The following is a 19559-nucleotide window of genomic DNA, read 5'->3' as shown; positions in this document are numbered from 1 at the left end:
TTCTCCCTAATTACCTCTGCACACTCCACAATCCACCATAGTACAGCCTTTCTCCTATTAATGCTCTTTCCATCGCTGTTTGAATAATGTGACATAACCCTTCACTGCAGAAATCCACATCCTCAACATTCAGCCCTGACAAACGTTCATCACATAAAATCTTAAACTTGCTTTACCAAAATTCCACCGCCTAAAAGTGGCCTTCTGTCCCCTATAGAAATCCACACCCAAGCTTATAAATACAGGAAAATGATGGCTCCCCAATGTTTGATCTCCCACGACATCCCACTCACTCACTCCAGCTAGAATGTTCGAAATTAAAGTTAAATCGATGGCAGTTTCAGAACTATTATAAACATTAAATCTCTTCTCAGACAAGTGCCTCATATACTTCATTTACATCCACAACTCTATGTCCTATCCCTTTCCTCATAAAACTTGCAACACCACCCACTCTACCAGCTACTCTATCACACCTAATTACAATATAATCCTGCAATGAAAATCTTAAATGTGACAACAACCAGGTTTCCAAAATACATACATCAGGTGGATGTGATAAATCAAACATACACTTCTTAAAGTCTTGACCATTAGAAATCAGGCTTCTCGCATTCCACTGCAATATTCTTATGTCCATTATGTACCTTCACAAGGAGAATTGAAATACAGATACCCCACCCATCAGAGCTTCATTTAAAGCTTCCAACATAACACCTGTTATACCCAGATACTTTTCAGCACCTTTCACAATAATTTTAATTTTCTCAGTACAACTTGCAGTACACTTCACCACATCACAAACTTCATTTTATCAACTAGTAAAGTATCTTTAGAAAGAGGACTATGATACCAACTTATAGCCTTTGATCACATTATGTTCTCTGACTGGTAATACTTTATCAACGTTTGGTTTAACCTTTTGCAAGGCCTCTACATAAGAGACACCTAACTCTACTTTAACTTGAACTTCAGCTACCTTCTTAAGCTGCACTGTTCCCCTCCACAATTACAATTAAACTTTATGCCTTCACAATCTTCATACTTATGTTCTCCACCACACTTACTACATCTTAATTTCCCATGACATACTGCCACAATATGCCCAAACCGCTGACATTTGTAACATCTAAGAGGAGGTTGAATATAACTAACATACCCCAAACTATATCAGGGTGCTTCACTTCATCAAAACATATCAATACAGATAAACTATCCATCCTTTCCCATTTCTGACTACTTGCAATCTCTTTAGCTCCTTAAACTTGCCTCCCAATAAATGAGATTTAACCTCTTCTATTGAAATCTCCATCGGAACACCCCTAACACTTCTATTTTCATTAGGCGACATAGATAAACAAGAGAAAATCTGCAGATGCTGGAAATCCAAGCAACAACACAAAATGCTGGAGGAACTCAGCAGACCAGGCAGCATCTATGGGAAAAAAAAGTACAGCCAACGTTTCGGGCCCAGACTCTTTGGCAACATAGGTACTATCTTTTTGCCAAGTAAAGTCTTCAATCATAATGCCTTCTCACACTGCTTTTTATTCTTACAAATGATTAATACCTTTTCTCCTCTTAAAGTACGAGTGCAATCTTTATTCCCTATGGTCGATTTTAACTCTGTAGTTAATTTAATGGGATTGATAGAGAGCAGCTGTTCTGGGTCAAATTTAATCAATACCTTGAAACCTTCTTTCCTTTTTTTAAAAATATCCTGCCCTTACTCTTCATCACTTGGAATCATTCCAATATTAATTTTCTTTTTCCATTTTCCAGATCCAGATTCAACTTCATTCCAACCCCCTCCCACCAACTCGACCTCACCTGAACTCCCAACTTCCAGTTCTTTTTCCAGATCCTCCCCCATAGCTGAAGCTGCACTATTTCCCAACATCCCCACACCATTCACAGCCAGCACCATCAACCACCTAAACCAGCAGTTTCACTCTGAGCCGAGTGCTGTGGGACCATCCAAACACAGGTGTATTTTTACTGCAATCAATTGCACACAGGTGATCTCCATTTAACTAATTATGTGACTTCTAAAACCAATTGGCTGCACCAGTGATGATTTGGTGTGTCATATTAAAGGGAGTAAATACTTACGCAGTCAATTATTTTGTGTTTTATATTTGTAATTAATTTAGATCACTTAGTAGAGACCTGTTTTCACTTTGACACGAGTCTTTTTTTGTTGATCAGTGTCAAAAAAGCCAAATCAAATCCACTGTGATTCAATGTTATAAAACAATAAAACATGAAAACTTCCATGGAGGGGGGGAGAAATACATTTTATGAGCACTGCATGCAGAGTCAGGTAACAAAAAATAACAAAAACTGTTTAATTTTATGTTTTCTTGTGAATGTTGTGTTTCTGATGCTCTGTGCCTGTGATGCTGCTGTAAGCTTTTCATTGCACCTGTACACTCATGGACCTGTGCAGGTGACAATAAACAACTTCAACGACTATATTCTTTCTTAGCTTCATGTGTGGTCTGATCAGAGCTCGGAATAATTAGTAAGATATTGTTGATATTCTTCACCACCACCTTCCATACATCTCTGCTGGATTAGGGTAAAGGATGTTAGGAGATGAAGACCTCAGAACAGGCACTGGTCTAATAAGTAGCAATGATTCCTGCCTCTTTTGAGATCTCCACCACCCTGTCAGAAAGGTCACCCTGTTGTAGGAAAGCTTTGGTTAAACTGTTATGAGTACAGAAAAGATTTACGAGGATGTTGGCAGGACGAGAGGGCCTGGGTTTTAGGGGAGGTTGGCTAAACTAGGTCTTTATTTTCTTGGAACATAACATAATGAGAGGCAACCATAAAGTCAAGAGTATCAGATAGAGAACATGCATAAGAAAACATACACAATTTCTTTTGTTTTACAACAAAACACAATTGGGACAAAAACCAAGTCCATCATAGTGCAGAGTGATCACAGTGTTGCTGTACTGAGGTAATGATCAGGGTTGTGCTGGTTGGTTCAGGAACCGAATGTTTGAAGGGAAGTAGCTGTTCCTGAACCTGGTGATGTGGGACTTCAGGCTTCTGTACCTCCTGCCCGATGGGAGCTGTGAGAAGACGGGATGGCCCAGATGGTGGGGACCTTTAATGGTGGGGACAAAAGCTAGAATAAGGTGGTGGGAGAAAGGGGAGGAGTACAAACTGGCAGGTGATAGGTGAGATCAGGTGAGGGTGAAAGTGGATGTATGGGATTAAAGTAAGAAGGTGAGAGCAGGTGAGGAAAATGGGTGAGAGGGAATGGAAAAAAGAGGGGTGGTAGAGGAGCGGTTTATTATGACTGACATACAATATGTCGGAAAATTATTTGGTTAATGGCGGTAGTACAATGCAAGAGGGGAAGAAACTGGAGGTGGGGGAGAGGAAGCAACCGTACAGAGGTGGATGGAATCTCAGGGAAGAATACACACACACTCCTGTTCCCCAGGGAGAGGGAGCCAAAATAGGTTTAGGGGCCCCTGCATTTTCCATGCAGAGTGTGGTGGGTATACCAGAGGAAGCATTTAAGAGGTACATAGAACCATAGAGCACAGTATGGACCCTTTGGCCCAAGAAGTTGTGCCGAACGTTTAACCTACTACAAGATCAATTTAATCCACATAGTCCTCCATGTTTCTATCATCCATGTGCCTATTTAAGAATCTATTTAATATCCCTATTGTATCGGCCTCTACCACCACCCCTGGCAGCACATTCCATGCACCCACCAATCCTGTGTTAAAAAAATCTACCTCTGATATCTCCCTATACTTTCCTCCAATCACCTTAAACAGATATTCTCTGGTATTGGCCATTTCCACCCTGGGGAAAAGTCTCTGGTTGTCCTCTCTATCCATGCCTCTTAACATCTTTTATACCTCTGTCAAGTCACCTCTCATTCTCCTCTCTCCAAAGAGAAAATCTCTAGCTCTCTCAACCTATCCTAAGACATGCTCTGTAATCCAGGCAGCATCCTGGTAAATCTCCTCTGCACCCTCTTTAAAGCTCCCTCTCTCGAGCATCCTCCAAGAATGATTTTGAGGGACATGGGCAAAACGCGGGCAAATGGGGCTAGTTTAGGTGGATATCTTCTGTTTGGCATGGTCCTGTTTCCCTCCCGTGTGACCCTGTGACTGTGTTGTAATGCAAAATTGGTGATACAAATCATATGCAGGGTGGGATACCGTGGCACTGTGACGATGTGACCTGGTATGTAAAAAAAACAAGCACAAGCTTACATAGTGAGCGGCAGGGATCTGAGGAGTGTGGTGGAACAAAGGGATCTGAGAATACAGATCCATAATTCCTTGAAAGTGGCATCACAGGTAGATAGGGTCATAAGGGGGCTTTTGGAACAATGTCTTTTAAAACAGCGGTCCCCAACCACCGGACCGCGAGGAAATATGATATGATTTGGCAATGAGTCAGCTGCACCTTTCCTCATTCCGTCACACGCACTGTTGAACTTGAACGCACGCGAGGTCATTACGCACGCGAGGTCATTCCGCACGCGCCATCCATGTCAGCGCGGGAAGAAGATCAACTCCTCGAGCTTGCAAATGATGGCGGGCTGAAAAGTATGTTTGACATAACATCTCTGCCGGCATTCTGGATCAAAGTCAAGGCTAAATATCCTGAGATAGACGCGAAAGCACTGAAAACGTTGCTTTCATTTCCAACATATCTCTGCAATGAATACAACGAAAACTAAATTGCGGAATCGACTGGACATAAGGAACTCCCTTCGAGTATCGCTGTCTCTCATTACACTTCGATGGCACCGTCTTGTTGCAGGGAAACAAGCCCAGGGCTCCCACTAATTCAGCAATATTGGTGTATTGCAATGATTTTATATGTTAATACGGGGAAAATATGTGCTGTGTGTTTAATTTCCAAACGTTACTTAAAATGTTATGATGCTATTGACTTATATAACCATATAACAATTACAGCACGGAAACAGGCCATCTCTGCCCTTCTAGTCCGTGCCAAACTCTTACTCTCACCTAGTCCCACCGACCTGCACTCAGCCCATAACCCTCCATTCCTTTCCTGTCCATATACACATCCAATTTTTCTTTAAATGATAATATCGAACCTTCCTCTACCACTTCTACTGGAAGTTCATTCAACACTTACTTCAAGCTCCCCGGTCCTCCCCTGATAATTGACTTACCACGGTATTCATGCGAGGAAAATATGCGCTCTGTGTTTAATATTAAATTCGTTAGATAAACCCAATTTTGTTTAGAAACAAAACTGAGTGTATTAGCCACTTATCACCTATATTCCGGTGGTGATTAACAGCCCCCCTGAACAGAATTGCCAAAAACCAGTTTGTAAAAAATCGGCACATACACGCATGCGCACACTGGTGCCCACACAAGGCTTCATGGTCATTGTAGTCTTTCTTGGGGTAAACACAACGTATTTGACTGCTACTCTTGTCCGTTGGCAACCCTACCACCCCACACCACCCCCCCCCCCCCCCCCGGGTCGGCTGGTCCGCAAGAATATTGTCAATATTAAACCGGTCCGCAGTGCTAAAAAGGTTGGGGACCCTGCTTTAAAATCAGGGCATTGAATACAAGAGTTGGGATGTTATGTTGAAGTTGTCTCAGACATTGGTGAGTCCTAATTTGGAGTATTGTGTGCAGTTCTGGTCACCTTCCCACAGGAAAGTTGTCAATAAGATTGAAAGAGTACAGAGAAAGTTTACAAGGATGTTGCCGGGACTTGAGGACAGAGTTACAGGGAAGGGCTGGAAAGGTTAGGACTTTATTCCCTGGAGCGTAGGAGAGTGAGGAGAGATCTTATAGAGGTATAAAAAATTATGAGGGGTATAGACAGGGTGATACATGCAGGCCTTTGTCCCTCAGGTTGGGTGAGACCAGAACTAGGGTTTAGGGTGATAGGTGAAATATTTAAGGAGAATCTGAGGGGAAACCTCCTCACTCAGAGAATGACAAGAGTGTGGAATGAGCTGCCAGTGGAAGTGGCAAATGAGGGTTCAATTGTTACGCTTAACAGAAGTTTGGATAGGTACATGGAAGGGCTATGGTCTGGATGCAGGTCCATGGGACTTGAGTGGAGACTGGGCTGGCATGAATTAGACAGGCTAAAGGGCCTTTTCCTGTGCTGTAGTGCTCTATGGACAGATGAAGAGCCCCTCCCCTCCTGTCTGTATTGCACATCCATATCCCTCCGCATGGGGTGAAGGGATACGGGGAACATACTTGAACCCACTGCAGAATCACTCTCCCGCTGTTCACACTGAGATCCAGTCCAGCCCGCAACGCACCTGCAGGGAGACAGAAAGGGATAGGATTAGCCCAACAGAGATCCTCAAACGCCAACCCCTCTGCTCTGCCTCCCCACTCACAGAGACTCACCGGCAGGAGGGCAGGTCCGACCGCTGGTCGATCTCACAGTCTCCATTGTTCTGGCAATAATCTTCACAGGTGAGGCAGCTGGGAGCCACCTTTCCATTGGTGCAGCTGAAATCCAGGGATGTGGGGTGGGGGGGCGGGGGGAAGTAAGGCAGGGCACAGTCAGTGTGGCACTTCCCACCGAGGCAGCAGAAACACTCCTCCCTCCCCACTCTGCACCATCCCTGCCCCATTGTTCCTTACTGTTTGCCAGGGTTGTCAGAAGATCAGATCTGAGGAGGTAGGAAAGGGGAGAGAGTGGGAGGGAGGGAGGGGGGGGAAGAGGGACAGGATGAGAGAGGGAAGCAGATGAGGAGAAGATGAGGAAGGTGGAGGGGAGAAGGGGACAGGAAGATTATGGAGGGACAGGTAAGGAGATGGTGATGGGGAGAGGGGAGGACAAGAAGGAGGAGGGAGGGTGGGGACGTAGGGCGAGAGAGTGGTGAGATGGGGGAGGAGAGGGAGAATGGGGAAAGGGAGGAGTGAAAGTAAGGGAAGGGGGTAAGGGTTGAGAGAAGGGGAGAAAGGTAAGGAGAGAGTGTGAGAGAGAGAAGGGGGGGTGAAGATAGCAACAAAGGATCTCTCAGTGTTTCTCTCTGCCTTGGTGATACCACTGCTGGTGCAGAAACCTCTACAATGTTGACAGAGTCAGTATCTCTACCACCTCCTCAGGCAGTGTTCCCAGTTCCAGCCCCCTTCCTTGGGGAAAAGATCCCCCTTGAAGCCCCTCTAAACCTCCTCCTCCTCCTCACCTCTACCTTACACCCACCTGTTCCCCACCCACCACTGAACTCACAATCTCTTGCAAACAACAGCAAGTTTTTCTGCCCCACTGCTGTTTATCTTCTAGAATTACAGAACAGTACAGCACAGGAACAGGCCCCTCGGCCCACTAAATTGTGCCAAACCAATTAAACTAAAGACTCCTAATTAATCCCTAATCCTTTTTGCCTAAACATAGGCCCCATCCATGTGCCTACCCATAAGTCTCTTAAATGACTCTACCACCACCCCTGGCAGCACATTCCAGGCCACCCCTCTCTCTGTAAAAAGACTTGCCCCACTCTCACCTTAAGTGCATGCACACTGGTTTTAGACATTTGCAAACTGGGGAGAAGGATACCGGCTGTCTTCCATATCATATTCTCATAATCTTATAAACCTCTATCAGATCTCTCCTCAGTCTCCGTCGCTCCAGAGAAATCAACTCCAGTTTGTCCAGCCTCTCCAGCCTCTCCTTATAGCTCACGCTCTCTAAACCAGGCAGCATCCTGGTGAATCTCTTCTGCACCCACTCCAAAGCCCCCACACCCTTCCTGTAATGGGGAGACCAGAACTGCACACAATACTCCAAGTGCAGCCTGACCAGAGTTTTACATAGCTGCTACATAACTGCCCAACTCTTGAACTTGAGCTTACAGTCACACATGCAAACACACACATGCACAGGGGCAATGAAAATCTTACTTGCAGTGATCAAACAAACCTCTATCACATCTTCAAACAGCATGCGCCGCTCTGAAGAAAACAACCCAAGTTTGTCCAATTTCTCCTTATAGCTCATGCCCTCTAATCCAGGTTAACCTCTTCTGCACCCTCTAAGCTTCCACACCCTTCCTGAAACAGGGTGACCGGAGTTGCATGCAATATGGCAGCAGAGGCCTGACCAAAGTTTTGTAAAGCCACAAAATAACATCCCGATTCTCAAAGTCAATGACCTGGCTTATAAAGGCAGTGAGTTTCCAATGCACAGACTTACTTGCAGATGACGGCACCGCTGCCTTGAACTGTACAGGGACCTCCTTTGCATCGATCACACTTGTCGATCTCACACCGTATCCCCTCATACCTGGGTGGGCACACGCACTCCTTGGTTTCTAACTCAGTCAGACGACACTTGCCTGAGTGTAGGCAGTAGTCACTGCACTTCCCTGTGGGAATAGAGGAAGGGGTGGAGAAGAATAGGAGGGAGGTGAGGGAGGGAGACAGAGACAGTCCACGCACATAGAGAGGAGTGTGGGAGAAGGGGAGTCAGGGAGGGAGGAGGAGAGCAAAAGTAAGGTAGAGAGCGATAGAGATTAAGAAAGACATACTAACATCCATACATACATGGACAGGTGACTAATCCTGACAGTATTGTCACCTTTCTCTGTCACACAGAGAGGAAACACCTACTGTATTAAGATAAATACCTACCCTCTTCTCCCTCACTCACACAAATGGACAGGGGACACGTACTGTACTAAAATAAACACCTCTCCTCTTCTCTCTCACTCACACAAGTGGACAGGAGACACCTACTGTATTAAATAAACACCTACACCCCTCTCTCCCTCACACACACAAACAAATGGCCAGGAGATACCGACTGCATTAAAATAAACACCTACCCCCTTCTCTCGCTCTCACACACACACACTGGACAGGAGACACCTACTATATTAAAATAAACATCTGCCCCTTCTCTCTCTCTCTCTCACACACACACACACACACACACACACACACAGACAAGTGGACATGAGATACTGACTATTAAAATAAACACCTACCCCCTTCTCTCTCTCTCACACACAAATGGACAGGAGACACGTACTGTATGGAAATAAACACATACCCCCTTCTCTCTCTGTCACATACACACACACAAATGGACAGGAAATACTGACTGTATTAAAATAAACACCTACTCGCTTCTTTCTCTCTCTCACACACACACAAATGGACAGGGGACATCTACCCCCTTCTCTCTTTCACACACAAATGGATAGGAGATACCAATTGTATTAAAATTAGCACCTACCCCTTTCTCTCTCTCTCTCACACACACACATGGACAGATGGCTCTTACTGTTCTGACACCTCCTTCCCTCTTTCATACTCACCGATAGGAGACACCTACTGTACTGATATCCCCTTTCTCACACAGACCACATCTATTGTTCTGATACCTCTTTCCCTCACATTCCCCTGAACCCCCGCCAACACACATACATACACACACACGGGTACATAGAGGACACCTACTGTACTGACACCGCTCCCCATCAATCCCTGGTGGACACCGACAGTTGGGCTGGTTCCCTGAGTTGACATTACACGAGGCCCCATTCCGGCAGTAGCCATCACACACCCTCTGCCGACAGTCTGGGCCTGTGAATCCATTTGGACACCGACACGTTGGCATTCCTGGTGGGAAGGAAAGTGGTCTTGTTAGTGGGGGTCGGTGGGGGTGGTAACAGACAGACTCACCACTCCCAACTCCAACCCTCAACACACCGAACGAGGGCGATGAAGTCAGACAGACAGTGTGTCTGTCTGTCTATCGGGAAGTATATATGTGTGTGCGTGTGTGTGTGTGTCTGTCAGGAAGTGTGTATGTCCGTTGGAAAGTGTGTATGTGTACATGTTTGTGTCTGTTGGGATGTGTGTATGTGTGTGCATCTGTCAATAAGTGTGTATGTGTGTGTGTCTGTCTGTCGGGAAGTGTGTATGTGTTTGTTGGGGTATGTGTCGGTTGGGAAGTGTGTATGTGTGTGTGTCTGTCTGTCGTGGAGAGGGGCGACTTGCAGCATGAGCAACTGCCAGTCTTCCATACAACCTTGCCCAGGCCTGCGCCCTGGAGAGTGAAGACTTTCCAGGCACAGATCCATGGTCTGTCTGTCAGGAAGAGTGTGTGTGTGAGTGTTTGTCGGGAACTGTGTATGTGTGTATGTCTATTGGGAAGTGTGTATGTGTGTGTGTGTGTATGTGTCTGTGTCGGTAAGTGTGTACGTCTGTGTGTCGGTCGAGAAGTGCGTATGTGTGTGTGTATCTGACAGGAAGTGTGCATATGTGTGTCTGTCGGGAAGTTTATGTGTCTGTTGGGAAGTGTATATGTGTGTGTCTGTCTGCTGGGAAGTGTGTATGTATGTGCGTGTGTATGTGTCGGGAAGTGTGTACGTCTGTGTGTCTGTCTGTCTGTCGGGAAGTGTGTGCGTGTGTGTCTGTCAGGAAGTGTGTGTGTGTGTGTGTGTGTGTGTGTGTGTGCGTGTCGGGAATCGTGTACATGTGTGTGTATGTCTGTCGGGAAGTGTGTATGTATGCCTCTGCTTGTCTGGGAGGGAGTGTGTTTCTTATGTGTGAGTATTGTTGCATGCATACCTCTGTGTGCGTGTGTGTATGTGTTTTTATGGGACAGTATGCGTGTGTCTGTGCGCATCTATTGGTGAAGGTGCATGCCCGATGTGAGAGAATCTTTTTGTGTGTGTTTACTGGTGTGTATGTGTGTGTGTGTATATAGGCACGTGTACGCACTTCAGAAAGTCTTTGTGTATCTGTCTGTATTGGGGTGTGTGTGTCAAGGAGAGTGGGAGAGGGAGAGGGAACAAGCATTAGTGTCCCCTCTGGCACCCTGCTTGGCCTGACACCCACCTGAGGGGGAGGCGGTGCACGTGCCCCCGTTCTGACAGTATTCCCGGCACTGGTCAGTCTCACATTTCTCACCGGTGTAGCGGGGCTGGCATTTGCACTTGGGCTGATTCCGCTCATTCAGGAAACAGCTGCCTCCGTTCAGGCAGCGCAGGGTGCAGGAGCTGACAGTGGGGGCTGCAGAGAGATAAACACACCTGGGAGGTTGGTACCACCACTACAACCCTCCTAGTGCCAGTAACCCCCTCTACACCCCTCCCAGGGTCAGTAACCCACTGTACACCCCCTCAGTAACCCCCTCTGGCACTACACCCCTCCCAGTGCCAGTAACCACCACTAGACCCCACTGTCAGTTCCCCCTCTACACCCCTCCCAGAGCCAGAAACTCCCTCTCCACCCCTTCCAGTGCCACTAGCCCCCTGTATACCCCAGTAACCCATCTGGCTCTACACCCCTCCCAGTGCCAGCACCACCCCACCCCCCGGCTCTACACCGGTCCCAGTGCCATTAACCCCCTCTACACCCCTCACAGTGTCAGTAACGCCCTGCAGCTCTGCACCCCACCACTACACCTCTCTCCATGTCTCACCCTCCCCCATTCCTACACCCCTCAGTGCCAGTAACCACTAGACCCCACTGCCAGTTCCCCCTCTACACCCCACCCAGTGCCAGTAACCTCCTCTGGCTCTACACCCCTCTCAGTATCGGTAACCCCCTGCGGCTCTACACCCCTCTCCTTGTCTGTGCCCCCCCGCACCTACACCCCTCCCAGTGTCAGAAACCCCTCTGGCTCTACACCCTGCCAGTGCCAGTAACCCATCTACACCCCTCCCAATGCTAGTAACACCCTCTGGCTCTACACCCCTCCCAATGCTAGTAACCCCTCTGGCTTTACACTGCTCCCAGTGCAAGTAGACACCTCTACACACATCCCAGTGCCATTAACCCCCTCTACACCCCTTCCAGTGCCAGTAACCCTCTCTGGTGCTACACCACTCCAGTGCACCTCTCCCCGTGTCTGTGAACCTCCCCCACCCCTCCCAGTGTCAGTAACTCCCACTGGCTCTACACCCCTCCCAGTAACCCCCTCCAGCTCTACACCTCTCCTTGTGCCAGTATCCCCTCTAACCCCCCCCGCAGTGTCAGTAATCCCTTCAACACCCCTCTCCACTACACTTCCTCTGTGTCTGTGACCCTCCCCCTCCCAGTGTCAGTAACTCCCTCCGGCTCTACACCCCTTTCCGTCTCTGTAACTCCCTCATCTCTGTGACCCCCCCCCGTCTTTTTGACTCCCTATGTCTCAGTGACCCCCTTGTTCACCTACACCCCTCTCTATCTGTGCCCCCCTGCCTCCCCTACACCCGTCCGTGTCTGTGACTCTCTTCCTCACCGTCTCTGTGACCTCCCTCCCTCCTCTACACCCGATTTTGTATCTCCCTCCAGCCCCTACACCTTTTTCCATTTAATTCGCTCCCGCCGTTTTACACACACACAGTGCCGAAGATCAGGATTGAACATTGGTCTCTGGCACCGTGAGGCAGTGGATCAACCACTGAGCCAGTAAGGAGGAAGAAGAGGGAGGGCTCTCACTGTTGGGGGAAGTGGTGGGGGAGGAGGTCTCCACGCAGGTCCCGTTCACCATCCCTCGTCCATTAGGGCAGGTGCAGGTGGCCCCAGTGGGATTCAGCAGACACAGCCACTCACACTTCTTCCGGTCACAAGGGTTTGTCACTGCAGCAGGAGACAGGGCGAGAATCACACAGTGATGAGGCACATGCTCAATGGTGCTGAGACTGATGGGCTGGGAGCTTTGAGCAATGAACATCTAGATCCAACCATCTTTACGGCACTGCCAAAAAGACTCACCAATTCCTCTACTTCCTCAAGAGGCTAAAGAAATTCAGCACTGGCAAGTTGACACTCAGCAATTTTTATTGATGCACCATAGAAAACATTCTATTTGGATGCATCATGGAATACACCGTAGGAAAGTATATGGTCATGCATTTTGCGAGAAGGAATAACTGTGCAGACTATTTTTGAACAGAGCAAATTCACAAATTAAGAGTTGCAGGATTCTCTAAAGGTTAACTTCCAGGTTGAGTTGCTGGTAAGGAAGGCAAATACAATGTTAGCATTCAGTTCGAGTGGACTAGAATATAAAAACAAGGATGTAATGCTGAGGCTTTATAAAGCATTGGTCAGACTGCACTTGGAGTATCATGAGCAATCTTGGGCCCTTATGTATGGAAGGGTATGCTGACATTGGAGAGGATCCAGAAACGGTTCAGAGAATGGACGTGTTAATGCATGAAAAGTGTCTGAAGGCTCTGGGCCTGTACTCACTGGAGTTTAGAAGAATGATGGGGGATCTCAGTGAAACCTGTCAAATATTGCAAGGCCTACATAGAGTGGATGTTTCCTGTAGTGGGGGTGTCTCAGACCAGAGGGCACAACCTCAGAATAGAGGGACGTTCATTTAGAACAGAGATGAGGAGGAATTTCTTTAACCAGAGGGTAGTGAATCTGTGGAATCCATTGCCACAGGTGGTTGTGCAGGTCAACTGAGTTTGGTAGTTCCTTGATTAGTCAGAGTGTCAAAGTTTACAGGGAAAAGGCAGGAGAATGGGGTTGAGAGGGATAATAAATCAACCATGATGGAATGGGGGAGCAGACTCAATAGGCTGAATAGCCCAATTCTCCTATGTTTGTCTTATGGTCTTAAGGTCTCTCGTGGGAGGCTGATTTAATTGAGACACATGAAATCCATGGTGACTCTTGGCCGCTTCAATTCAGAATTGGCAGAGGGTGGTGGATGATAGGACTTGTTCTGGCAAGAGATAAGATGGTGTGGGGTTTCTCCCCCTCCTTTCCCCACCCCAGCCATTTTAGGGAGGGTTCCAGAGGTGCAGAAATTGGTGTTACTGAGGACAGTGTAGAGAAATGGCAAAGGACACAGCAGAATACAGATCAATGGCAGAAATGGGTGGAGAAATAGCAGATGAAGTTTAAGGTGGGCAAGTATGAAGTGTTGCACTTTGGAAGGTCAAATGTAAAGGGACAGTACACAGTTCGTGGCAAGAGTTAATGTACAGAGGGGTCTTGGGGTTCGTGTCCACAGGTCCCTTAAAGTGGCCACACATGGTGATAAGGTGGTAAAGAATGCATTATCAGACGAGGCACTGAGTTCATGAGTCATGAAGTTATGTTGTAGCTTTATCTGGAGTACTGCATTCATTTTTGATTGTTTTCTCTGGAGCGGTGGAGGCTGAGGGGAGATCTAATAGAGGTTTATGAGCTTATAAAAGGCATGGGTGCCTGGAATGTGCTGCTAGGGGTGGTGGTGGATGCAGATATGGTAGAGGGGTTTAAGAGGCTGTTAGATTGGCAGAGAATGGATGTGTAGGGAGTGGTGGAATAGAGACACTGCATAGGCAAAAGGCATTAGTTTAGTTAGACGCCTGATTACTAGCTTAGCTAATTGTGGGCTGAGAGCCTGTTCTGCATCCTCACCATCCTGCTGCTTGTACTGGTGAAACAGCACGACATCGGTAGCATGGTTGAGTCCAGAGGTGAGGGTCTGTGCCCGGTCCCGACCAAACTTGTGCACCTTGAAGATACGGTTGTTGATGTAGGTCACACCGTAGATGTAGTCCTCGAAGATGTCAATGCTGAACGGGTGGCTCAGACCTGTGGGGTGGGGGGAGGGGGGAGTGAGGTGGTGAGAGGAGAAGGGAGAGAGAGAGGTAGTGAAAGGTGAGGGAGTGTGGGACAGAGCAAGAGGAGTGTGTGGGAGTGAAGGAGAGAGAGTGAGAGCAAGGGGTAGTTAGAGGAGGGGGAGGGAGGGATGGGACAAGTGTGTCAAAGAGTGAGGAGGTGGGAAGTAGAAAATAAAGGGAGGGGAGAGGTGAGGAAGTGAAGCAGAGGAGTAAGGAAGAGTGTGGAAGGGGGAATGAGGGGAAGTGAAGAAGAGGTGGGGAGTAAGGGTGTGTGAGAGAGAGAGAGAGAGGAGAGAGTTCGAGGAGGGGGAGTGCAGGATGGAAAGAGGGAGGATTGTGGGGGGGAGTGAGGTGGGCAGGTGTTGAGGTAAGAGGGAGGGGAGAAGTGGGGAAGAGAGGGAATGGAGGTAGGGAGAGAGGGAGAGTGAGGGGGGAGAGTAATAGAGGGAGTGAGGGAGAGATGAGAGGTGTTGGGGAGTGAGGAGGGGCAGAGACACATCAATGAAGGTGGGAAGAGGTGGGGGAGTGAGGGAGGGAAGAGGTGAGGAGTGAAAAGAGGCAAGAAGTGGGAATTGAAAGAGGGCAGGAAGGAGGGGAGAGAAGAGGTGGGAGCAAACACACAGAGTTAAGTGAGTAGAACAGTGGTGTTGAGAAGGAAAAGGAAAAAGAGGCGGGAGAGGGAGGAGCAGGGATAAAGGTTGAGAGGGATAGGGTGAGAGTGAAAGATAGAAAGAAAGGCAAACGGAAGGAGTGAAAAAGACAGAGAGACAGAGGGAGGGACTGAGGAGAAGGGGACAGAGAGTGAGAGACGGAATGGAAGAAAGCGGGCAAAAGGGGGGGAGATAGATAAGATATAGATAAAGAGATAGAGAGATGAAGAAAAGGAGGGAGCAGAGGGAGACACAGAATGACATGGTGCAGCACCACCCTACCTTGCTTGCTGTCGATGGCCACCACTAGGTCATTTCCGTCGAGGCGCACGCTGCCAATGACTGAGAGCTTAGCATCAGCCCAGTACAGCCGCTGGTTGAAGAAATCAACAGCCAGTCCTGAAACCCAGAACATGAGCAGCATGAGGATGGGGCAGAGATTTCTCCTCCCTGAACACTCCTACTTGTGTCAACCACCATCCCCGCTTCACCATATTTTTCTCAATACCCCCTCCTCACTGCTCCTCCCTCAGCACAATGTTCCCTCCTCACCACCCCTCCTGCAGCGCAGCACTCCCACCTCACCACCCCTCTAAGCTGAGGAACACAATTAAACTTTTCTCCCCACATTCAATCTGTATAAGAATATGGAAGTGGGCTTTTCGGCCCATCTGATCTAAGCTGACCATGATGCCTACTTAAGCCAGTCCAATTTGCCAATGTTTGGTCCATATCTCTCTAAACCTTTCTATCCATGTATCTGTCCAAGTCTTGTTTTAAATGTCATTAATGTACTTGCCTCTGATGGGATAAATACTTACCTGTGCCCCTCATGGTTTTATGACCCTCCATCAAGTCACCCCTTAGTCTCCTTTGCTACAGGGAAAACAGTCCCAGCCTGCCCAGTCTCTCCAAGCCCTCCAGTCCAGTAACGTCCAGGTGAATCTTTTCCGTACCCTCCCCAGCTTAGTGACATTCTCCTGATAGTTGGGCGACCAGAAATGCATGTAATACTCCAAGTGCAGCCGCGCTAATGTCTTGTACAGCTGTAAGGCAACATCTCAATTCCTCTTCTAATGAAGGCAAACATGCCAAATACCTTCCTGACCACCCATCTACGTACCTGACCCACTGGGTCCCTGTTTGACAACACTCCCTAGGGCCACACCGTTCACTCTGATGTCGTACCCTGGTTTAACTTACAGAACTGCAAACACCTCACACTTGTCAGAGTTCAATTACCCCTACTGTTCCTTGGCCCACCTCCCCAGTTGACTTAGATCAATGTTATATCCTTGGACAACTTTCTTTACTGTCCACCTGGCATTGGAGAAGATTTAATAGCTCTGGGCCTCTACTCACTGGAGTTTAGAAGAATATTGAAAGGCCTAGATACAGTGACCCTGGGGTGGATGTTTGCAATAGTGGTAGAGTCTAGGACCAGAGGGCACAGCCACAGAAAAAAGGGTGTCCCTTTAGAACAAAGATAAGGAAGAATTTCCTTAGCCAGTGGGTGGTCAGGTCGTTGGATTCTCCATTAGTAAGGGCATCAAAGGTCACAGGAGAATAGGGTTGAGAGGGAAAATAAATCAGCCATGACTGAATGGCTGAGAAGACTCGATGGTCAATGGCCTAATTTTACTCCTGTGACTTATGGTCACCACACTGAGTCTTGGTGTCACCCTCAAATTCACGAACCACTGCCAATGAAGTTCTCACCAAATCACTGATAACAGATAAAAAAAAAGTGGTCCCAGCACTGGTCTCTTTGGTACATGATTGGTCACAGACCTCCGGACTCAGAAACAAACACCACCCTCCCCCACCGCCCTCTATCACAAGGTCAATTTTGTATCCTGCTGACGATCATCACTCAGCGGTGGAGCATGGCTACCTACCTGTGGGCCACTGCAGGTGGTTCTCCACAAGGGTCCGCCTCAGGGTCCCATCCATCGATGCCTTCTCGATCTTAGGGTGATTGCCCCAATCTGACCAGTACATAGTGCTGCGGAAGAGATGGTACACATCAAATCAAAGGCACCTTCAGCGGAGCAATCAAAAGGTCAGCCATAAGTCCCAGTGGGGGAGAATCTTTCACTGGGAGCACCTTGCACAGCTCCCATCTCCCTATCCCTGGGTCAGATCCACACCAGGAGCACCGTGCACAGTTCCCATCTCCCTGTCCCTGGGCCAGACTCACACTGGCCACACCGTGAACAGCTCCCATCTCCCTATTCCTGTCCCCTGTGTATCTGATGTTATGTGCATGTGATGGTACTGAAAGTAAGTTTCTCGTTGCGCTTGTGCACACATATAGCGTTACAGAGCCATACAGCACAGGAACAGGCCCACTGGCCAAACTCGCCGATGCTGACTGCCTCTCCCTAGTTCCACCTGCCCACATTTGGCTCATAAGGCATAGGAGCAGAATTAAGCCATTTGGCCCATTGAGTCTGCTCTGCCATTTCACCATGGCTGATCCATTTTTCTCTCAGTCCCAGTCTCCCGCCTTCTCCCCATAACCAATCATGCCCGACTAATCAAGAATCTACCTGCCTTAAATATACCCAATGACTTGGTCTCCATACCCGCCTGTGGCAATGAATTCCACAGATCCTCACCACTCACTGGCGAAAGAAATTCCTCCTCATCTCTGTTCTAAATGGACGTCCCTCTATTCTGAGGCTGAGTCCTCTGGTCTTAAGACTCCCCCACTATAGGAAACATCCTCTCCACATCCACTCTACTGAGGCCTGTAACATTCGGTGGGTTTCAATGAGATCACCCCTAATTTTTCTAAATTCCAGCGAGTACATGCCCAGAGCAATTAATCAGTCCTCGTATGATAACTCTTTAATTCCCAGAATCATTCTTGCGAACCTCCGCTGAACCCTCTCTAATGTCAACACATCCTTTCTTAGATAAGGGGCCCAAAACTGCTCACAATACTTCAAATGAAGCCTTATCAGTGCCTTATATCCTACACGAGGACTCCCAAGACCCTTTGTACATCTAATTTTTGAATTTATTCCCCATTTAGAAAATAGTCTCTGCTTTTATTCCTTCTACCAAAGTGCATGACTACACACTTCATGACACTGTATTTCATGTGCCATTTCTTTGCCCATTCTCTTAATCTAAGTCCTTCTGCAGCCTCCCTGCTTCCTCAACACTACCTACCCCTTAAGTATCTTCATATCAACCACAAACTTTGCCACAAAGCCATCAATTCTGTCATCCAATTTATTGGCATACAAAGTAAAGAGAAGAGGTCCCAACACCTGTGGAACACCACTAGTAGGCAGGCAACCAGAAAAGGCTCCCTTTATTCCCACTCTTTGCCTCCAGCCGATCAACCAATGCTCTATCCATGCTAATATCTTTCCTGTAATACCATGGGTTCGTAGTTTGTTAAGCAGCCTCATGTGTGGCACCTTGTCAAAGGCCTTCTGAAAATCCAAGCACCTTTGAGGAAACCATGCTGACTACAGCCTATTTTATCATGTGCCTCCAAGCACCCCAAAACCACATCCTTAACAATCAACTCCAACATCTTCCCAATCACTGAGGTCAGATTAACTAGCCCATAATTTCCTTTCTTCTGCCTCTTTCCAGTCCTCCAGAACCACGCCAGAATCTAGTGATTCTTGAAAGGTCATTACTAATGCCTCCACAGGGTCTTAAGTCACCTCTTTCAGAACCCTATTGTGTAGACCTTCTGGTCCAGGTGACATATCTACCTTCAGATCTTTCAGTTTCCCAAGCACCTTCTCCCTACTAATGGCAAGTTCACTCACTTCTGTCCCTACATTCTTGAACTTCAACCACACTGCTAATGCCTTCCACAGTGAAGACTGATGCAAAATACTTATTCAGTTCATCTTGCCTCCCATTACTCTCTCTCCAGCATCATTTCCAGCATTCTGAATCTACACTCGCCTCTCTTTTACTTTTTATACAGTGCCTATAAAATGTATTCACCCCACCCCCTTAGAAGTTTACATGTTTTATTGTTTTACAACATTGAATCACAGTGGATTTAATTTGGCTTTTTTGACACTGATCACAGAAGACTCTTTCATGTCAAAGTGAAAACAAATTTGTACGAATTGGTCAAAATCTATTACAAATATTAAACACAAAATAATGAATTACATAGTTACTCAACCCCTTCACATCAGTGTTTTGGAGATGCATCAATTACAGCTTTGAGTCGCTGTGGATAGGTCTCTACCAGCTTTGCACATCTGGACACTGCAATTTTTCCTTATCCTTCTTTACAAAACTACTCAAGCTCTGCCAGATTGCATGGGGATCGTGAGTGAACAGCCCTTTTCAAA

At 47.4% G+C, this 19559-nt stretch overlaps 1 protein-coding gene across 1 annotated transcript in view; it reads right to left on the bottom strand.

Annotated features, from left to right (window-relative positions):
• LOC140191511 (low-density lipoprotein receptor-related protein 1-like) overlaps window positions 1–19559 on the bottom strand; it is a 293778-nt gene that overhangs the window by 10213 nt on the left and 264006 nt on the right. The window contains exons 79-87 of the mRNA XM_072248962.1: window positions 17118–17224; window positions 15502–15618; window positions 14364–14540; window positions 12441–12581; window positions 10854–11027; window positions 9468–9629; window positions 8200–8371; window positions 6405–6509; window positions 6249–6313 (exon numbers count right to left, since the gene is read on the bottom strand). Of these exons, the coding sequence (XP_072105063.1) occupies window positions 6249–6313; window positions 6405–6509; window positions 8200–8371; window positions 9468–9629; window positions 10854–11027; window positions 12441–12581; window positions 14364–14540; window positions 15502–15618; window positions 17118–17224 (1220 nt within the window). The remainder of the gene's footprint in view (window positions 1–6248; window positions 6314–6404; window positions 6510–8199; window positions 8372–9467; window positions 9630–10853; window positions 11028–12440; window positions 12582–14363; window positions 14541–15501; window positions 15619–17117; window positions 17225–19559) is intronic.

The sequence above is a fragment of the Mobula birostris genome, chromosome X (genome assembly GCF_030028105.1).
Source record: "Mobula birostris isolate sMobBir1 chromosome X, sMobBir1.hap1, whole genome shotgun sequence".
In the NCBI taxonomy this organism is placed as follows: Eukaryota; Metazoa; Chordata; class Chondrichthyes; order Myliobatiformes; family Myliobatidae; genus Mobula; species Mobula birostris.
Note: the sequence above shows the minus strand (reverse complement) of the source record. Positions and strands in the feature narration are given on the sequence as shown.